General features: G+C 38.6%; 1 protein-coding gene across 8 annotated transcripts in view; it reads right to left on the bottom strand.

Moving 5' to 3' along the window:
* The window catches only part of LOC129566358 (teneurin-a), a 382,371-nt gene that overhangs the window by 1,918 nt on the left and 357,052 nt on the right, over positions 1–23,401 (bottom strand). For all 8 annotated transcript variants that reach the window (XM_055442213.1, XM_055442214.1, XM_055442217.1 and 5 more), the window contains 7 exons: positions 9,409–9,508; positions 9,241–9,308; positions 8,903–9,095; positions 6,983–7,817; positions 6,322–6,859; positions 3,271–3,644; positions 58–2,681 (listed from right to left, as the gene is read on the bottom strand). In XM_055442213.1, coding sequence (XP_055298188.1) covers positions 58–2,681; positions 3,271–3,644; positions 6,322–6,859; positions 6,983–7,817; positions 8,903–9,095; positions 9,241–9,308; positions 9,409–9,508 — 4,732 coding nt within the window. The remainder of the gene's footprint in view (positions 1–57; positions 2,682–3,270; positions 3,645–6,321; positions 6,860–6,982; positions 7,818–8,902; positions 9,096–9,240; positions 9,309–9,408; positions 9,509–23,401) is intronic.

The following is a 23,401-nucleotide window of genomic DNA, read 5'->3' as shown; positions in this document are numbered from 1 at the left end:
ATTTAAATCGTGAACAAAATCAATGAGGAGTGAAAAACAAGCGATTTTATCTCTTACCTGATCCAAAATACCGCCACAGAAATCGATAGGCAAGTAGAGATATGGATTAGAATCATAAACGATGTGTCCGTATGGCGAACGCATAATTTCTCGAATTCCTTCTCCGTATTGGTTGAAAATCATGACTGGTGTACCGCATTGATCGGTGGCAATGTAGTATTTATGTCGATAGACTTGAGCGTAAATCAAATGGCCTCTATCATCGTAGACTAATGACATGAGTTTACCATCGCGTGGCGAGTAAATCTGGCTGACTTCATGCTGTCGTTCCTTGTTGTTGTAGAAAAACTGTGTGACATTGCCGTAATTATCTTTTCGCGTTATCAATCGGCTCAAATGGTCATAATAGTAGTGAATGTCGAATCGGCCACGTTTTGTGGCTCGCACCAGCAGCCCTTGTGTGTTATAGTGGAATCGTTCTTCGCGTGCATTTTGCGATACCAAACCCCGTCCATCGTATTTGTATTGGCCGTCGCCGAATTTCACAATTCGATCGAGTGCATTGTATTCCATTGGAATTGTGTTTCCACGATATGTTAGCGACAACATGTTTCCATTATCATCGTAGCGGAAACCCCATGGTTCTTGTGCTTCGACGCCAATCAATTGCCCGTCACAGTCCCACGTATAGTTTTTGACATTTGTATATGTGTTCACGCCAACGTTTCGTGTATAGGTTCTGGTTTGTGAAATTCTGCCGTGCATGTCATGTGAAAATTCCATGCGGAACACTTCCAATCGATGAATCGTAACCGAGAGTTGTGTCTCGAGGAAGCGTCCATCAACGGTGCGAATAAAACTGGCCGTACCATCATTGACTTGCGTTTGATTCGGTCGCGGTGTATTTATTTTGAATGGTCCAATTTGGCTTGGTTTTCCCGTTCGTACATTGTAACCGAACGATTGAGCGGGTAAATTTTGTCCACCGATTCGTCCTTGGATGGATGTAACACGGAAATTCGTATCGTATTCGTATGTAAATTTTGCATTGCTCAACGCTGATTTTGCTTCAAAGTCAATTCTTTCTTCGCTCAATAGACCGCCCGTGTATTCCAAATCCCATCGATATTGCAACTCACGTTCGACATGTGTCACAGTGGTTGGCATACCACTCATTGTATTATACTCAAATTCACTTTTACCATCGCCATGAATAATTTGCGATAATTGTCCAGCCTCATTGTAGCGATAAACAATGTGAGCACCATCGCCGGGGAAAACGGTATGCAACAATGCACCAGATTGTGTGTAATGCTGAAGATATGGCTTTGTACTGCCGGGCGGTGTATACGTCACCCGAATGAAACCAATCGATGGTTGCATACTAAATGAATGCTTTGTACCGCCACTTGGTAGCGTAACATGTCTCAAGCCGCCGTTTTCATCGTAACTAATGGCGAACTTACGTTGGCTGGCCAAACCAATTTCCGATATTAAATTCCAATCGTTGTACACATATGAAATGATGCCGTCTTGTGCGCTTGTTACCTCAGATAACAGTCCATGACGATCGTATGTATATTTCAGTTCGGATGGCCCCCAGCTCCAGCCTTCGATGCGATTGAAACGGTCATAGGTAATGTTCAATGGGTAACCACCGTTGGCCGGTGCATACGAGAGTGGCATTCCGGATGGATCGAATGTGATTGCGAATATTGGACGGCGGTTTTTATCGTAGAATGTTTCAACGCTGCTAAATTGATCGTATTGAATGCAGAATGCTCGTGAATTGTTAACCCAAATATCGCGGCTCAATGTTTGCTGTGGATTTCTCAAGTCGCCGATTAAACTGTAAATTGAGTGCATGTTATTCGTTAAGCCTTCGCCCATTGTAACCGCTTGATGTGACCACATCGGTAGCATTTCACTTTCAACGGGCAACAATGATTCCAAGAATGGATGTCTTGAGATAGCTGCCGATTCAACAACTACATCATTTGGTGCCACGGCGCGCAATGTGTTATTTAGACTGAATCGAGCACGTGTAATGCGTCCGGTTCGATTCATTACCAACGATTCAATGCCACCAATGGCTGATACTTCACCCGAAATTTCCGGCAATTGCGAGAACAAAGACGGTATTGAACTTTTTACATTCACCGTTAAGCCGACATTCTTGCCGAGTTTCGATCGAATCGAAATGGTTTCACCGCTTGGCAATGTCATTCGAACGGCACGGCCGAAATCATCGTACTGATAAATGTATGTTTCGCCACCGCATGATAAACTATTCAACAGTCCCGATGTGCTATCGTAATCAAGTTCAAATTCAGATTTGCCTTTTTCAGTGAGTTTCGCTAACAAACCAATGCCCGATATTTTCAGTTCCGATTTGTGATCCTGTGTATTCTCAATTGAGCTCACAATGTTGCTGTAATCACGCAAAAATTGGATTTTATTTCCGGAACTATCGGTAACCGTGGACAATTTGCCGAAGCTGGTATTTTTTGAATAAAGGAACGAGTATCGAGTTTTCGCTGAGGTTAAGTCTTTCGTTGTAACATGTTGACCGTAACGATTGAACACATAAATTTCATTGGTCGGTGGGTATGGAATGTGGAATTCGCCGTTTTCATCGTGCGACGATAGATAATGTTGCAGGGCAAGAATGTGCAATGAGCCTAGTTGATGATTTTTTTTTTTGGAAAAAAGAAAAAGAAAGAAAAAATTCACGTGAAATTGATGACAAAAAAAAAATTGTATTGATTTTTTGATAACAAGCCACATATGCAGATCTGTGTTGCTGGCGGTTTTTGTCGCACTCAACATTTTTGGTTTACTCTCTCTCGTGCTTCCGGCGCTATTCGCAATAAAACTTTTATATTTGTGATCAAATGGTCGGAAGTTTCAGGGATATTTTTTTGCCTCTTTTTGAGCGTTCCGTGTGGTTGGAATGCAGTTTTTTTTTGCTCCTCGCAAAGTTGTTGCTATTTTGAATAAACGGTCGAGGCCATTAGTGCTGTTTTTGCATGGCCACACACATCCGCTTCGATAAAATTCATAATAAATGAATTCATCCCATGGCAAAAACCAAAACCAAAATATTGAATGAGAGCAAGAGACCGAACGAGAAAAAAGCAGCAAACACAACATAAAATCCAGTGTATAAGCGGCTTGGTCTGTGTTTTTAGGTGCACGAGATATGGCTACTGTACAGTCAAACTACTGTGTTTATATGTATACTGTATATATGAATGGGTGGGTACATACCTTGATCAGCAACATTTATAACGCCATCCTGTGAAACGGCAATGGCTGAAATTGCCTGGAATTTTGCATTCGACGATAGCAGTGTGTCGGCACTGTTTGCTGCTGAACCATCATTATAAGCGCCATTGTTTATATTAATATTAAATGCATTAGCATTACCGCCGTTGCTCGGATTCATTAGATTACCACACGAGCACGCTGTAACTGCTGCATTTGAAGCCGATGCACCTCCATTGCTGCCACCACCGCCACTACCACCACCATTTCCAGCGCCAAACATCACGGGCGTTGTATTTGCATTGTTTCCGTTATTACGATTCGGATTCACTGTGGTCGACTGTGTACCATTTCCATTTGCAGCGCATTCACATGATCTGAAGTATAGAAAGAAAGAAACAAAAACGGAATGGTTTTGATGAATATTGCATCAGAACATACACACATATATACAAACATACATACACCCACGCGCGCGTGCGCGCGAGGTTACTAAATTACTAAGCTCGTTTCACTATACATCTGGCTATGCGAACTAAACTCGGTTTAGTTTTTTTCCTGCAACCAAATATGCAGCGGGCTGATGGCCGGTACACACTATTTTGTACCATTGCACCCACATCGGCAAATGCGAACGTGAATGCAAAAACTAAAAGCACTAAACTCGAACAACGAGTGAAAAATTAATGAAATGGAAAATTGTAAATGAAACTCATATGAATTAAACTAAATTATCACAGAATTTATCTCTATTAATAACCAGTGGCTCGTTCAAATTTATTAGCTCAATATGCGGTATACGCGTGGATTGAGTTGCATATTTCCTGGGCCGGGCCTATTCATGCAATCTCAATTTGATTACAAATCGAAATGCCGCTCTTCAATTTTCCCAAGTCATTTTATCCATTCTCATTCCTACAAATTACAAAATATCCCCAACGAAACCGACAAGGAGCTTGATGAAATAATATTCAGTCATACACCGAATCGAAACAATGTTGGACCAACGTCCTCAGCTTTATTAACACGCTTTTCAACATTTTCTCGCTCGTTTTCCACTCTTTTTTTTCCACACTCTTTCTCCAAAAGTGATATTTTGCAAAGTACACAGAAAATATGCAAAGCAATTCGCCTTGAATTTTAAATAACGACGACGAACGATGCTGAAAACACATTCGCCTCGTGCAAATTATCTCATTCGCGTATTGCATTTCAAGATGCAACGCCATAAAGTTTTTACGATCGTTTCACATTTTCTTCGCCACTTTTTTCCTTTTCTCTCTCTCTCTCTCTCTTTCTCTCTCTCGACTCTTGAAAAACGTTGAGAAATTGTGTTTATTGCGCAAAGTGCGAGCAGGTGATAAGGCTGCTTGCAGTGGTGCACGTTTGGTGCACAATATGAGAAAAAAGAGCGAGAAAAGACTGTTCCAATTCCATTTTGCATAATTTAAAATTAACGTTGATTCATTCACGAAATGCCGTTGCATTGTCGCGACGAATGAAAACATCGACGATTATGCTTGAAGATTTTTCTTAATTATGTCATCATTATTGCCATCGCCGAAAGAAAAGTCCATAATTTTATTCAAGCTTTTCATCAAGTAGATAAATTGTGTGTGCCGGCTCGTGCACTCACACAGTCACTTGCCGATATATGCCAGAGAGAAAAAACAGGTCGGCCCAGGCAACAACACAAGTGAAAGAAAAAGTTGAGGGCAGAAAAAAAAACACCGAGATAGAGAAAATGGCATTTTAAGTCTTTGTGTACTTTAGTTCGTTTGTTGGTTTTTGGGCGGCAAACGGATATTTTTGACTTAATTTATTGGGAAATTATGATAATTCGCCTCGCTAACGATTCTTTTGTCTCCTTCACGCGCCGCATTTCTTTCCAAAGCCAACTTTACTTACTACCAGCCGCCTCCACCACCACCACCATCACTGGCAACCAATTTTAGAGTCGAGGATTTAGCTTTATGATATATCGTATGTTCGTTTATCGTCGTTGGCTCGGCGCGATAGTTTTTCCTATGCAAGCTCCCACACCCCGTCCATAAAATCGGTTTTGTGCTGAGCATAGGAAAATTCGGTTAAAGAGGTGCATAATTTATAAAGATTACATAACATCCGTTTTGTGTACATTCTAAAAGTCGTTTACTTTATGGTTTGCTCAAAATATTCCTTATTCGAATCGCCCGAATGCATATGGTTATGGTTTCGCTTTCATAATCATTTTTTTCCTTCTTCTGCTTCTTCTGCCTTCTCTTTTGTTTATTTATGTACTTATCAATGGCTAAATCTATTCGGTTGCACCCCTTTGAAAATCCGTTTGGTTTGCTTTTCTTCCTACCCATGTGGAATACGGAGGATGAACCGTGTTCAAAAAGTTCGAACAAAACATTTAGTATTTAATGATAATTATTCATTTAAAATAGGGTCGGACGGATGTGCTAACCTCTTCCATGTTTTTTTTCCCTGTCCGGTTGGTTTTGTTATTGTTGAGAGAAGTTTTGTAACAAAATCATTTCATTGTATTATATCGTATTTGTTGTTGTTGTCGGTTGACCAAGACCCTGTGCATAAAATCGGAGCAGCACCCATTTGAATCATTCAAATTGAATGAAACACTTGAAATGGAATTTCGAATTCAGATGTGTGTAGATGCATAAATTTCGCATTGGTCCGTTTGGTCATTTGGTATGCGATGTGAATTGAAGAAAATTTCGATTACATTCACCAGATGCCAATCGAGAGAATAGTATGTTTTTCTGTGTGCGAATGAGAAATGCAAATCAATGCTGAGGCATTTGCTTTGACATGTTGTTTTATCATTGTGATTTGCAAGTATTTAATGTCAAGTCGAAGGCATAAATAACATGATTGAAATGATGATGATTGCATGGAAAAAGACCGAAATAGCTAAAATATAATCTATCAAAAACCGATTTTGAATCTGCATCAGATGTGCGCGCATAACGAGCCATTTTTTCCCTCTATTTGCTATTCTGCTGCCATTCACTCTAATAACAACAATCTATGTACCGAATGGATACTTACGCATAATCTTGTCGTCCAGCGAATGATTTCATATTGCCAGCTGTATCAATGACTCGGATTGAATTAATTCGCCGTGAATCACTGTCAGCCACATACAAATAACCATTTGGTGAGAATGCTAATGCGAGCACCGTTCCAAGTACTTGCTGCGACGTTTGATTTTTATTATCACCATTTGCGTTGCAGTGTAACGGTGTACCGGCGACGACTTTGATTTTCATGTCGGCCGTTAGCTTGAGCACCAAACGGTCGTCGATGAAATTCAATGAACCGTCAAGTGGACTGAGCGCCAAACCGGTCGGCCATTGTAATTGAGTTTCGCTTGAGAGTAGGGCGCCTTTGCATGGTGCTGGACTCCAGTGATTATTGTGCCCATGATGGCCGATTAGCGTGTGAATTATGCCATTCGGATCGATAGCACGAATGTTCGTTCCGTCGGCAATGTACATGGTTCGGTCGGCTGCAATCACAATACCCTTTGGATGTGATAAACGTGCCTGCAATGCAGGACCACCGTCGCCACAATTTGTCTCATCACCTGCGGAAGAGAGAAGAAAAAAATCGAATGAAACGGGGTGGTTTTTTGATGAGTAAAAACTACAGCGTCTACCTTGCGGTACACACAAACATCAATTAAAATGGAATCAAAAACTCAATTTACCTGGGACGCATCTCTGGCCGCTGCCAACAACTGGATCGCTATTCGATGTTGGATCGTGTACTTTATCAACGGCAACCACTCGTAATATTTGATGCTTTTCTGGATCCGAAATGTACAAGTGACCGTCGGCCGGTGAAACCGTCAAATAGTATTGATATGAAACTTGTGTGGCACTCAATTGAAGAACCGTATAAACTTTACCGTCTGGTGTAATGCGTCGTACAAGATTAAAATCACCCACGTACAAACTGCCATCTGCTCCAGTCGCCAATGCGATTGGTGTCAAAAGTCGTGCATCTTTGGCAACACCATTACAATGATCCGGACAATTCAATGGACGTTGCAATCCAGTGCCCATAATCACTTTGACTACACGTGGATATTCCTTGAGGTGCATCGTTGAACCATCTCCCTTCTGTAAAATTCCTTCATGGAAATTGTAGTGATGATGAATGTCCAAGCCCCAGCCACCAATATCCGAAATATCCACATCAAAACCTTGCAATTTGGCCGTTTGTGTCTCCCAAATGGGTTGAGCACATGTCGAATACTGGTATCCAACTGAAATGTGAGCAATCGATATACCGTACACCTTTTGCTTGTACACATTACGTTTGTTCCAGGCAAATGTATGCGATAGATTTGGATCAGCTTCGTATGTCTTAACATGCAATGAACCCTCGATTTCAACACCAACATGCACATGGGTCAATGTCTTTGGAATCTTTTCTTGTGTCAATCGCATTCGTACCAAGCTCAAGTAACCCGGCGCCTGTGAAGATTGGTAAGTCAAATGCAATTCCGAGCCAGGAATCTGAATAGTCTCTTGAACGATCTGAAAGAGAAATTAACGAAAGAGATAAGTCTATATGCGACTCCATAGCACACAAATATTCGTATTTAAATGTTCATTTTGGTAAAAGCATTAAGTGCATTTTCGAAGGAAATCATCCGTAGTGAGTTTCAAGCGGAGAATTTATGGTTTCGATTTTATGTGTAAATTTGTCGGCACTACAATTGCTGGTGTGTTCTGGCACTGTTCGCACACATTTCAAATTTCGATATTTGATAAATGCACGAAATTGTTTTGTCTATAATAACATAATTTGAGAACATGGCAAAACATTTCGACACACACAATCGTAAACACACAACGAAATTTGCGTTTTAACTGGAATCCGAGGTACTGATACAGTTGTAAATGGCTTTCTCCAATTTATCGATTTGGGTGAGAAATACGATTCCCAACCTTCTCTGTGCATTTTGCATTTGTTCAAAGCATTTGAGCGCATCGAGTGTGATAAGAAGTGGTTTTGTTAATGGCTTGTTAGGCAATTTCGTTCAAATATTTGTATTTGATACACACACACACACGATTCCGTACGCAAAATTCCGACATTCTTAGCACAGTTAGCAAGCAGTACATTCGAAATGTGCGTTTATTGCCGGCGTGCAATAAATAAAACCGAAGTTTGTTCTACGAAATAGTAATTGTTGTAATTTGAATTCAAATTAAAAGCAAAATCAATTAAGCCACAGATGACTCCATTTTCTCTCAACAGGGAGCGTCCCCCTTCACTCACATCCTCTGTCCATTGCCAATCCAATGATTGCATGCAAATTGTGCACTTGTCTAACTAGTTCATTCATCATCATGTTTTCTGTGTTTACTTTGATCCTATGTGTTGTGGGCAATGCATGATTTTCGTATTTTCTGTCCGATAAAATCAATAGCTCTGCGGTTTTTCCATATTGCAATCCACTGCTGATTTTCGATTAGTTGCAGTAAGTGCATAAATCAATGGAATCTTTGAATCGGCCGGTTCGTAGAGGAGGAATGAATTTGGGCTTGAGTCGAAGAGCGTATAATTGAATTATCACCATTTCAATACACACAGTAACAACAAACACACTACAAACCTGTGTTTCAGCAAATATTGTGCGTTTTCCGGGTTTTGAACCAACTCCAGCTGGCATCCATGTGCTAATCACTTGTGGTTTGAGCAGCTCATGAGCATGATCCAAGCATAGCATGGCATCTGTTTGTGCCGCTTCATCAAAACCATATCGAATTGTGTTTAAGAAACTGTACGCTGGATTCGGTGGTGCCACTCTGTTGATGAAACATGAATATATTGATCAATAAAATATTCCCGTGCACAACCATATCGAATGTCAACTAAATCTCATATTTTATATGAGGTAAAATGTCAAGTGGTTTTTCTTTGTTTGCACAAAATCAAATGTCAAACACTTACTTGACAGATAGTCGGCTCTGCTCTTCGTCTTCATTCAATTGCATTTGAATCGGTGGCAATACAACAATCTGGTTGAGAGAAAAAAAAGAGACGAATAAAAATTGGGTATTCAATGCGATAATTAAAAAAGCGGGGGCAAACAACAATTTACATGACTATTCAATTTACCTGATTCCATGGCACAAACACGGTTCGAGTCATCGGATGGAATGGTGAACGCTGAAATTGTAATGTGACAGCTCCGCCTCCATTAACTAGCACATCAAACCTGTGAATGAACAACAACAACAAAAAAATACGCTCAATTTGATGCTTTGCAAACTGAAAACTGACAGTGCAGAGAACAGTGGAATGAAAAAAAAAAGTCGGAAAAAAATGTTTTCGTTTGTTGTAGCACGATGGAAATTGCTTGAAAACGATCATTTAATTGTCGATGGAAAAACTTGCACCGAACAATGCAACAGTAATCAGTATACAATTTTGAGTTTATACGCGTATGTGAGTGAATGAGTGCTTGTGTCGAAATCCAATCCAAGAGGAATGAACGAAAAAAAACCCTTCATTTCGTGTCACACACAGCATAAAATTGCAGTCTCGATGAATTTAAGCAAATAAATGGTTAATTCCACTATTCCGCAGCCAGAACATACACACTTTGTATTGTTTCAAATTACAGGGTTTTTTCTCTCTCGTGCGGAAAATACTGTGTGGCTCATTCAATGTGCACTCTTTTTGCCGCTGTTGTTTCGAGCAAATTAAACGACATTTTTCTGTTTTACTGGAATGAAATCGAACCATTTATTATGCAATTTTTTCTTCCCATCTCTCTCTCTCTCTCTCTCTCTCTCTCTCTCTCTCTTACTTTCTCCTTTTTTGCTAGAAAATAAATGCACGTAGCATGTGTGTAATTAAACGTCGGTGCAACGTCAAGTCGATTCGGTTGTATTTAATTTCAGCTTTCGACTCGCGTAAATTGTATAATTACATGGATTATACTCTCTATCGCTGTGCCATCGTGGACGAATCGTCATCAACTTCTTGGAATTCGCTCCAGTATTTTTTTCTCTCGCTCGCTTTGTAAAATGCACAAACGAAATTTTCAAACAAGACCACCGAATGGGAAAAAAAAATGAAGAAAAATTGACTCACATTCTTGATTACATTTAGATTTCCGTGATAAACTGTGTACGTGTGTATTGCCATATAAAATGATTTCTTCGTTCGCTTTGAAATTGTTTAATTATGCTATTGTTTTCACATTTGACATGTGGTTTTGCATTTACCGCGGGTATGCAAACTGATGGCACCATTATGATTAAAATGAAAAGAACAAATAGGAAAAGTCAGCACGCGTGTAAGAAAATCTCTCTTTCTGCAACAGACGTTTTCCATTACGATGACGACACAGAAAATTAGATAAGAAATTAAATGTGCCGGTGCAAAGAAAAGTCAATGACGACACACACAGCAGCAGTAGCATTACCTTAATCGAGATACGCGGCCCATTTGAATATGAATGGAATAAAATGCGAATCATAGTCATAATCGTAATCATAATTACAAGCGTCGCCAACGTTATTTGTTCGGTATATTGTGACGTGGCGCGGTACGACGCGAACAAAAAAAGTTAAACCGCGGATTTATACATTTTGCATTCGTTCAATCTGTCTCGGGTTTGTTTTAACCCCATTCCCCATTCGTACGCGGCTACATCCATGCATTTAATATCAAATTATTCAACATGTATGCTGCCGCAGTTTTCCATATTTATTTTTTCGTTGTTGTTGCTGTTATCCGGGTGCAAATCATTTTTACGCTGGTATAAATTCGAAACAAGCGCTCATAATGTCGAATTCAATATGTAAGCGTTTGACTTGCAGATTTGTTTACTTTATTAACCAAACCACAGCCATATTTTAAGGTTTTTTTTTCAACGGAACGTTCCGTCTAAGCACACACGGCATCGTTTATCTCGTGTGCAGTGGATAAATGAATTCAATCGGATGTAGAATGTAAAGGTTTCGAAATGCGAGATGAAAGTTGATGGGAATATCAACCCCTTGAAAAAAAAGGTTCTGGCAAACATACACACACACACACACACACACACATTGAATGTAAATGTAGGTGGATAAATAGGAGATGGAACTCGCTCAATGCGGATACATTCCGTTCCACATATGACATTGTTGAAATACCATTAAGTTATGTAAATAAATTCACAACATCAAATTCATCTTTATCATAATAAAATGTAACCAGAGATCTTATCCCATGCATTGCTCCCGAACTCATTCATACACATGAATCGCGTACACGTTTCACAGACACAATGCCATTTTTGAGAGCGAGTTCACCTCAAAATGTGTCCTTCATAAAAGCATCATCACTATTAGAGTTCGACGTAACTTCCAATCTCGTTCACCGTCTAACTCATTTCCTTATTATGCGCTCGCTAACTCGCTCGCGTGCGCGCCAATAAAAAAAAGGCTTACGAATACGAAATATGTGCCACGAAGGAGTGGTTCACCTCTCGCAGGCAGAAACCATAAAGGCATCAGTCATGCATATTTCAATCTCCGTCACAACGCAACGAACACGGCCACGGCGCCACACAAAAGAAAATTGGAAACAATTTAATATGCTAAAAAGCGTTTTTTTCTTCTTTCATTTAACGCTTCAACGTTTTATTTTTCTATCTTTATTCGTTCAAGCGTGTCGTAAAGTCGAGTGAGCTCGTGAGAGCTACTCATTTGAATTTTTACGCATTGAAAAACGAAAACAAGCGGTGAGAGTTGAAATTGTATTTTAAATGATGCGGTTGGCATATAGCGTGAAAAAGTGTGAGTTGTCAAGCGTAGCCTAAAACCACATCATCCTTGCCGAAGATTCTGAATAAATCGAAGCATTTTAGGAATAAATGCATACACAGTGAATTCGACACGTCTTATTAATTTTCTGGCGCATTTTGAGTCATTCATTCCCCCATGCGCTTTGGAGCGCACCTCGGCAACACGTGCCTTGATTGCTCTCGTCGAATTTCAAATCCGCGACTTTTTTATCTCAGTCTTTGGCTTTAATACAATTTTAATAATTATTTGCGTCTCATTTCCATAATGACTGGATATTTTCATATGAAGAAAGCTTTCGCTCTCGTTTTTTTTATTTGCTTCCTCCAGAAAGAACGATTCTTGTGAATCTTTGATTTGTGTGCACTTCAGGGGAATTCATGATTGGCCGAACTCGAAATACGATAAAGCCTATCAAGCGAAAATTCTGTGTCTAGACATTTCCAATCATAAATGAGAATATCTTCGACCAAAAAAAGAAGTAAAAATAAACTTAAATATCATCTCGACGAGAAAGAAAAAAAATGAAGTATCATATGAAGAAAGATCAACCGAAAGTCAAACCATGTTTATTTAAGTTTTTATCAATGTTTATATACGATATTTTTTTCTTCATCGTCCGATCTTTGACATAAATATTACGACTCTCTCACCAACTTGAATGACGATTGTTGCGAATTCAAGTATGTGTGCTATCAGCAAACATATCATAAAATGGGCCACATCTCGAAAATATAAAATCCAAATCTCTCTCTTCTGTTTCTCGCACAACAAAAATTGTGATAAAAATTTATTTTATGGAATAATATGTTTTATCATTTCTCTATGATGCGTAAGCATGTGTAATCGACATGTAAAACGCAATTCACCGCTTTCATTTTCCACATCATCTCCTCCCTCCGTTTCGAAGTTAAGGTTGAATGTGTGAGAAAAGCGAGAAAACAAATGAATATGATTGACATTTGATGTGACATTCACGAAATAAATGGCAGTCATTTCGGCTTTATTCCTCTTTTTTTTTCTTCAAAGAAGTAAAAATAAATTGCAACGGTGCAAAATATTGCTCGTTTTTCCACCCTTCACAAACGATAACAACATAAAAGACAATCTAATGAGATTGTGTTCACATTTTCTAGCTCGCACACACGTTAAAGTACATTTAATATACATGCACAAAGTAAAATTCATGACATAGAAAAGTGGATGGTTTTTCGCGTTATTTTAACACAACGCGCATTATACATTGAGTACTTTTTGCCACTAAATCCACCCGCACGAGTGGTTTGTCCGCATTTGCGTAAGACAACTAATGCGCGCGGGCATAAAAAAAGCAATGCTCACAACAGATATTTTTTTTAAATTTAAATTACGAGCATGGAATGTATTGATGGAAATTACTGCATAACTAACCCTGACGAGGAGCCATAACAATAAATGGTAAAGCGTTTATTACTACCATATATCGGTTTCAACTTGTGGAAATGACATATAATGCTTTATGAAATCCAGGCCAACGAAACGCATACACAAACACGCTAACACATCGATAGCCTTTTGATGAATTGCGATTAATTTTTTATGCGATCATAGCGGATTCATAAACTTATTTCTTCTGCTCTCTGTCATTTTATATATACACGTAAACATTTATTATTCATAAAGGCGCGAGCGAGCGCGCATACACAAGCAATTTTAGCCATTTTCATCAATCACTAATACGGCGGCTTCCTTTGATGTTACGACCTCCTATTAAAATCAGAGCAATTTTTTTTTCAAAAGGCTTTATTTCGACCAAAATGGCAGCGAATAGAAATCGGATTAAAAGATGTATTCAACGGTTATTATTGCATGGGTGGATATTTTTTCATAGAATGTGTGTGCGAGTGATGTTTTGTTGCACATTTTCAATTAATGGATGCATACCATCAATTTTAGATGCTTTTAAAAATTGACAAATTCCCTCATCACAGCTGCGGGGCGGAGGGAGTGGTGTGACCGCGTTTGAAAATGTCGTTCATCAATGGAACACACACACAAAAATGAAACTGCCAAATCAAAGCATAAAAGAGTCGATACGTGCCGTTGGTTTCAATGGCAATGCGCTATTAAAAGCAAACACACACACACACACAAAGAGTGGATGAGACAAGGAGAGCGAGGCGAGTGAGGAAGAGAGAAAATGAAAGAGCAATAGGGATTGATAGAGCGATAGAGAGAAAGAGAGGGAACATCAAGTAGCACTACGTGTATTTTTTTTTCAGCGATAAAACCTGTCTTTTTTCGGTGAAAATGCAATATATCACATCACAAGTGGAGTAAAAACCATTGGTTCGATGTCTGATGGCGGGTTACGAATTGTTTGGTGAGCAAGAGTGGAAAAGAGATAGAGAGAGATAGAGCGAGCGAACGAACGAGAACACATTGCCATATCAATAAAAATATTAAAAGGGATAAAGAGAAAAGCGACGACGACAGGATCGGACCAGGACATTTTCTCTCTCACTCTCTCTCTCTCTCTCTCTCTCTCTCTCTCTCTCTCGCTTGCAATAAAACGACCAAGAGACACTGACCAATGGTTATAATTCATGAAAACCGGGAAAAATATGAAATATATGCGCCAGTGGATTTCAACTTTTATCCGTTTTATTTTGTTGCCGCTGCTGCTGCTTGCACACTGTTCGATCTATAACATACGATTTGCCATAAACACACAGTCTCACGCACGCCTGAAACACACATAAACAACACAAACCGATGTAAACCAAAGTGAAGAGCATGTATTTAATGCGAGTATAACAAACAAATGATCAGATAAATTCATATCTATATTTTGTTTCTGTCTCTCTCTTTCTCCTACTGTCGTTGCTGTGGTGGTGGTGGTGATGTCGCAGAAGAAAAAAACTCAAACAAACGAATGGCAAATAAGAGTAAAACAACGGCTGTTGCTGATGCAAAAACACATTGGTCATTACATGAAAACCATTTTGGATGGTGGCCGGGACGGATGGTGGTGGTGATGACCGGGGGAAGATGGTTGTGAATCACATTCACATCTCCGAGTTATGAAAATATAAAAATATGAATCGAAAGGGTTGGGATCGGTCAATGATGCTGTATTTCATTTTCATCCATCGGCCAACGATAATACATTTATGGGGACTTTGAGGTTAGGTTTTTGTTGTACGCCACCAATAAAATTCATGACAAACTCGATTCGTAGGTATTGTTGCTGCTATTTTTTTTTTCTGCTGTTGTTGCTGTTGCGAAATATCTTCGTTCTTTTCGGTTGCAAAGCAAAGCTCCAACAAACAGGACAGACAGTAAATAAATAAAAATATATCTACCGCTTTCGAAATGGATAAAGAGAATACGCACTCGATGGTTTTTTTTCGTGTGTGCCTGGTGTGCGTTCTTGTCATGATTTTATTCTCTTGTTTGACGTTGGGATATTCCATTTCAAAGGGATATAGAGAGAAAGCAGTTAGAATCTTCTATATCATAGGCTATCCTAAATTGGATGCTCTCTCTCTCTTTCTCTGTACATTTTTTTACTATGCTGGTACGTGTCTATTGTATGTTTGGACACAGAATATAGATCAAAGATTGTTAGACCGTTCGAAAAAGGGTTTGAAATGCGTATCTCGTGCTGTGCGTGCTGTCGCCGTCCATTGCCATTGATGCTGTTGTTGAAACTGATATTTGACAAGGCTCGTTGAATTTTCCAAACTCACAAAATTGGCAATATGGAAAAAAAAGAGTAGCCTAATCTCTTTGCCTGGTCCAGTGTGAGTACAGTGATAAGCGTACGCTTAGTCAAGTGGTGATGATGACACCGACAGCTGCAAACTTTTAACATCGAATGCTTTTGTCTTCGTTCCCGAATCAACTTTTAAATACATACATACAGGCACACACACACACCACAACCCGATCGAATATAAAGATAATTTGTGTCGAATTGTTTGTGGCGATTGCCAGCAAATTCACACATCCCCGAAGTGAAATGCCACGCAAAAACGCACAGATACAAACCGAGAGAAGGACAGAGAGAGAGAAAAAAATATGCTCTTCTGTTGATTCGCACAATTTTGTGTGCATGTGCTTGTGGTCTCTATTCGATGAGAGATATCGTCATATTCACTGTGATATGAATGGGTGCGAGCGGTGGTTTGAGTTATTATCATAACATCTATATGACAGCTACGTGTTGTTTTTTTGGGGACCAATTTCAAACCGCAAACATTTCTTTCGCACTCTTGACCAAACACTGTGATCATAGGCACTGATAACAGCTTGGTTAACCGAATGTAAAGGACAAAATGGCGAAAATACGTGCTCAAAATCCGTTTCTTCTGAACACACATACAAAAAAGGTAAACCAACCAGATGCAATTAAATTTTCTGTGAAAATTCCATTAGAAATGATTAGTTTTTCGATGCAAATCTTTTCGCACAAAAGGTCAAAACTTTTCTAATATTCACGATTCACGCATGATGATCGAAACACATTTCGGAAACTTTATTAATTTAGTTTTGGCCTGACGATCAATCCAGTGAAAATCAATGAGGAACAAATTGTGAAAACTAGTTTTTGGCCTCTCGATTGCACCATTGATTGCAGTTCAATTTATTTTGCATTCATTTTGCAAAGTATTTATCAAGTTTCAGCATACATATCGATTGGATGCATATGAGAGATGGAAGAGAGAGAGAGGAAGAGAGAAAGAGCATAGTTCCGATGCATATTTTGAATTTGCATACCAATCGGCAATTATGCAAGTATCCCAGCAAGCATATTTCGAATAATATAAATAATAAACGAATATCCTGCTGGGCGAAAAGTTTATTGAAAATATTTAAATGCAGTGCACAAATGCAGGCGCACAGAGGCCAGCCCGAGGATGCAACATAAATATGCATATATCACAAAAGTACGATTTGATTGGAAATGTTTGACTCTTGATTTTCGATATTGATGGGAAATTTGCATTTAAAACGCTTTTAATTAACTAAGTTGATAAGATGTGAGTTTGCAGTGGCAATTGTGATTGGCATTGCGATGTATTTTGGCCATGTGTATTTAGAGCAAGCAAAATATATCGATATTTTCGATCCGTTCGTCCAATAAAGACAAGATGTATATTCCCATAAATATAACGTATTTAAGCCTATTATGTTAAAGTGCCACTTAGTGTGCTACATAGGTGTATCAACTATCAACCATGTTTCCATGTCTATCGAACGAGAGAAATTTTGTTGTTGTTTGTTTTTTCCATTCTCTGTCTCACCCTTAGATATCATCATTAACACTGACTTTAATTTATATACGCTCCTGTTGGAATTGCATGTTCTCTTGAGTTTCTCTTTACGATGTCTTGGCAACGTTTGAACATTCATGGTATTCGCTTGGAAATTAAAATTTAATACAAGTGCAGCAGCAGTAAATGGGCGAATCGAAACGATTTTCTTTCATAAATAAAAATTAATTTAGTTGAAATGATTTATAATATTGATCGTTTGAATGCCTTTTGTTTGTTCACTTTTTCTTTGCTTGAGTCTTTTAGTGCTGTACTGACTAGGGTATGTCTGAACAGCGACTGTATTTTCTCGCATAAGTTTATGCGTATATATCGAAAATGCGATGCGCATCACAACTTGTGGGTTCATTGTGTCTGATGTGCTGCTATTACGGTTTATCATTTTCTTCGTTTACTACACACACACTCACATTTATATGTGAAATTACGGTGCGTCTGGATTGCTATTGCTCTCCTCATGCAAAACATAATAAATATTTATCAATTTATTATTATTTCTCTGGAAAATTCAACGTTATGAGAGTGAAAGCGAGTGAAAGAAAGACTTTTTATGCATATATTTGTTCAGTGGCCACAATACATAAAATGTCTGCATGTAATTTAGTTAATCCTAGTTGCAAATAACGCAACGACCCAACAACACACACACACATAAAGAGAAAAATATCGACCGAGTGAAAATAGCGTATTCCAACATCATTTTATGTACGGTCGAATCATTGAAAAGGACCAGTAATTTAATTTAAATATTGAACCGCAAGCCCAGTCACCACGAGTCAGTATCTCACTCTCGCTCTCGCTCGCTCTATTCGAACATTACAAATTATTCCAGAATTTATTTACATACAAATCCACTTTTCACAGTTCGTAGCACATTTTTTGGTGGCATTTTTCAGCCCATGACAACAACAACACAATACAAAAAAAAACTGAATCCGAATTCATTTGCAAAGCTCATCAAAATATGCATATACAATCAGTTCTTTTTTTTCATGCATGGTAAAAAAAAGAGAACAAATCGAAATCAGTGTAAATGTTTGCAAGTTTCGATGAGTCGACCGCAGAGATTATTGTTCATTTTGGGTGGAAAAAAATTCAAATCATGTCACTACACAAAGTATCTAAACATTGATTATTAGGCCAGTAAGCACCTTTAGTCGTAACCATTTGCAATGTGCTTTGTGAAGTCGTGGTTGTGGAAATACCCACCGACATTCCACGGATTTGAAAATTCCGCATAGTTTCGGTTAATTCCACAAAGCGAAACAATGCGAGGGTGAATTCAATCGTGTTGCCATTGAACATTTGATACACGTGAATGATTTGACCGGAGCAGGGTTTTTTTTCACGAAGTCAGTGTGAGATTTGATTGATGATTTTTTGTTCAATGAACTGACAATGCCATTCAACTTGATATCAAAGGATGCTTAGTCACGAATTCCACACAACCGAACACAATGTGATGAAAACGGTGAAAATCGAATTTGGTGTTTGGCGAACAGAACGGCATACACATATTTCCTGCCATATCATCCGGTTTTGAAACAGAGAAGATTAATTTTCCAAATGAAAGCTTCTAGCATGTGTTCGCTTTGAGGTTTTTTGCTCTGGCATTTCCTAATTACTTATTCCACACGCTGTCAGTACATGACTAATATCAGATGATTTGATACAGTCCCACTCTCTCTCTCTCCTCCTTTATGTCTCTATATTTATGAGATTGTGCGAAATTTATTAGCTTTGGGTCGTTGAAGTAAATTTCTGCATTCACTTTACGCCTATGTGCCATTTCTTTCTCAAGATGGTAATTGTAATTGATATAAGACGGGCTTGTGTGAATGTGAATTGATATAAAATGCTGTGGCGTCTCTATAGAAGCGTCTAACACATTGATTACCACTTCGCATTGGAAACGATCTCTCGCTCTCATTCTAACTTACGGAAAGACTAATAGTCGGGGTAATTTTGCACAAAATTTACGCCACATTGAAAACTATAAAATGTGTTCAAGTCTTCACCACACTCACATACAGCACCAAAACCATATTGTCGAGAGAGAAAATGTGGCATACACGTATCTAATTCAAAATAAACATGTGAATAAATAAATTTTCTTGGAATTCAAAAGTTCTGTTTCCTTTGAAATATTCAAGTCAACGAATGCCGTCGGCTCTGGTGGTGTTACGTCTAACGGATTTTCAAATAATTACAATCGAATGCCTTGATTTTGGCATTAAAAGCGACTTGTCTAAAATGGGATAAAATGCAAAAACGAAGCCTGTTATATGATTCTCCCGTCGGTTATTCGGATGTCAAAAGAGATTCGGAAGCGGGAAACCAGAAGAGAGGAATCAAGTTGAGCCAGTTGGTTAGCAACATCAGTATTACTTGAGCTCGTTCAAATCACTCTATCTTTATCTGGTTGGCAAAGAGTTTTGTCTGTTTAGTTGTCATATGAATAGGTCGTGATTCCAACCCTTTGTTTGCCAGCACATTGTCTTTTCCAAATACCACTTTTGCAAAGATTCGCGCTTCCTCCGTCTGACTCTCTCTGTCGCTGAACACAACTTTGCTGCCAACAAACAAAGACGGCGCATTGGCCCTGACTGTTTCACAATACAGTACACAAGAGTTCCAAACGAGCGCTTTTGTATTATAAACCAATTACGAAATTCGCAAATGTAATTAATGGCTTTTATTTGCGTTTGATATTTGAGTTTTTCCAGTATCGTTTGACGCGGTTTTGTATACACGCACATACATTTCGATGGGTTTCCATAGCATTTAAATCCACAACCGATTATCATCTCAATTCCGATGGAATCAGAAATCCATTTGCTTAGGAAAATGTGATCCAATTCATTATCGTACAGTTGTGGCTTGCAAAAATTCAAACGCACCGAGAGAACACAACTTTGCCCTTTTCGGAATGTTATCTGGAAAATGTGTATGTGTTTGTCAAACATCAAAGCAGAAAAAAACAACAACATATACATCGCATTATGGCAAACATTTTTGTTAATTATTCCCTCTTTTATTTGTGCGTGGATCTTACCTTTTAGCCAGAAACTGCTTATTATTTAATGCACTTTTCAGACGAGTCAAATTCCAGAGCACTGTTCAAACGCACACCGAGACAAGATACTGAGAGATGTAACGGAGACCATATGCAAAGCGAACAAGTTGACATGGCAAACCAATTTTCGAGCCCGGAGATGAGAATAATAATAAAAAAAAACGACGACAAGAGAATGTGTACAACATTCATAACAAGCGGTAGATAATACAGTTGAAAGTAAAAAAAAAAATGGAGAGAGGTAGGGAGCGAGAGAGAGAAAAAATTACACCGCGGAAATAATTTTGCAGTAGCTACTGTTTTTGAATCATCCGAAAAAAAGAAAAAAAGACACAGAGAGAGAACAAATGACTGAAAAACTGAAATTTGTTCGCTCGTGTATTTTTTTCGCTCGCAAAAGATACGCGGTACAGACATAGAAATGCGTTTCATAGTTCTTTTGACAAAATAGCTACGCTTCTGGGAGCTTTACCGTATTTCAATGCGAGTTTTTTTTCCTCGGTCCGCGTTTTTTTCTTCTCTTCGTCTGTATTATTTCATGAATACAACAACTAGCCTTAGAAATGGCGACATCCTAAATTACAATGGCAGCAACTCTGACTACCGAAATTCAGAGAGGATAAGGCAAATAAAATAGCGGAACCAAGGAGTGAGTGGGAGCGACACAGAGAAAAAAAATGTTTTCGGCGAGTATTTAAGAGCGCGAATTGCAGCCAAAGCGGAAAATCGGAGCGAACGATAACAACGGTACGATGTCAACAACGAAAACGGAAAATGTACCGAAAGGCAGAGAGGGAGGCAGAGAGAGAGAGAGAGAGAGAGAGAGAGAGAGAGAGAGAGAGAAAATGCTAACAAGTCCTTTTATCTTATTTTTTTTCTAGTAAGGTTGTGTATTAAACCATTACAACGGAGCGATAAACAGACAAATTCAGCGTCGCCGGCATTTTTCGTTTCGCAAAGATTCCGAAAAATGTGCGACTCCACCGAAATTTCACAAACATAACCGAGAATGTTCGCTGTTTCTATGCGTAGCTTCAGGTTTGCATTGTTAAAAGAAAGCAAACCGGATTTTTTTTTCTCGGGTGAAAAATAAAACAAACACACACACACATTCACCAACATGTCAACCGAGAAAAAAAAATTAGGAACTTGTAGCTGAGAGATGCAAGCGAGAGAAAAAAAACGCCTGCACATACAAAAACATAATAGTCGACTGGAAATAGTTGGTGAAAAACATAAACTTTGTGAATATAAACAGCATTTTGCTTTCAGCAATTTTTAATATTCGGCTCTTTCATTCGAATTATTATTATTTGCATGGAAAAATACCGACGTTCCGAACGAAGTGCATCGTTTAAAACTGAAGTGTTTCAACAGAACTGTATGGTAATTTCAAATTCCATGGCAACTTGAATGGCTTCAAAATCCGATTGAATAGACGGAAAATCAACAGTTTATCCAAGTATTGCAATAATGTTGCAAATGTTCGAAAGTACATACCAAATATCGATAACCAAAAGCTTTCAGTCAATTAAAATCCGGGTTATTCGATCGAAAACTAAAAGTTTTCAACTCGTTTTTACCAATATGCGTACAAAAATGCCAGGAACTTGATATCGGTTCCAGAGTTCATGAATCGGACTTTTGCACTAATAAATCAACTAAATGAATAAATATTGTATGGTATCAAATGTCGTACGGGAGCATCAACTCGTTTGATGGGATGCACGTTTGTTAGTAATTTTTCAAGCTTCGTTTATCTTTGTTCTGGGTATGTGCTGAAAATGAGCGTATATTTGATTTTCCTACAGTTATCTTTCGTGGAAAATGTCGTATGTGTTGTGCGGCATGTTCGACTATTAAGCTGTTCCTAGTGATAAAATATTCACGATCGAAAAAAGAGAGAGAGAGACGATGCTGAGGGTACGCATCGGATTGCAAACGACGTCATCAGCGTTGAACATGATGCGAACGACAAAAGGATTGGAAAATCGAGGATATATCACAGTCATGTTTATCATCGAATTGTATCGATAAAAGGTGTTAGTTTGCACATTAAATGTCAATACGTGTCGTTTGGATTGTATAGCTCTGCTCGACGCTGCTTCAAAGCAGCTCTTCCATCGCATGCAAAATGTGTGTGTGTATATGAGTGTGTTGTAATAAATTTTCTCAATTTAAATATATACGCTTTTTGAATGTGACACGGAGAGATTTTTTCACTCTCTCTCTCTCTCTCTCGTCTCTATTTCGTGTAAAATGGAATATCATGTGGTGTGTTGCGACATTGATAACTAACTTCTGCAAACAAGTGAACCGACTCAATATCAACCTCGATGTGTGTCACATTAGATTTACAACAATGATTGTTGTCTATTATTTGCTTTTATTATGTCGCATTTGTTATGTTGATGCATGAATCGCAGAGTGTTGAATTGATCGACATAAGGAGCTCGTATTTTTCATACAACTTTGCATCTAGATGGAAATCGGAATTAAATATTCGATTTGAAAGTGAGCGAAATCGTTTTTGATTCGGGTTTTTGCTAGACTGGATCAACGATGCCAGAAATAAATCAAACTTTCCGGTACTTTTCGCAAGGTGTTGACCTAATTTGTTATGCTCACATTTTCGACTTAATCCAGCGATCTGTGTAGATTACATGCTGGCACATTTACCCTTTTTTTGTGCCAATGATGCATTTGCACCCACGCTCCATCATAGTCGTGATGTCAGGCGGGATTTTTTTTAGCATCGTTGTCGTCGTTGTCGAGACAAAATAATCTGCCAACGAGGACAACGATAAAATTAACTATTAATGCAGAAAAAAAAGAAGTTGTAATTATAACGGTTGTCTGCACCGACCTCGGAGAGTATGTGCGGGCAAGCAGTGTTACGTAAATATTTACATAAAAAT

The sequence above is a fragment of the Sitodiplosis mosellana genome, unplaced genomic scaffold (genome assembly GCF_009176505.1).
Source record: "Sitodiplosis mosellana isolate CC-2019 unplaced genomic scaffold, AAFC_SMos_1.0 Smas_scaffold_3, whole genome shotgun sequence".
In the NCBI taxonomy this organism is placed as follows: Eukaryota; Metazoa; Arthropoda; class Insecta; order Diptera; family Cecidomyiidae; genus Sitodiplosis; species Sitodiplosis mosellana.
Note: the sequence above shows the minus strand (reverse complement) of the source record. Positions and strands in the feature narration are given on the sequence as shown.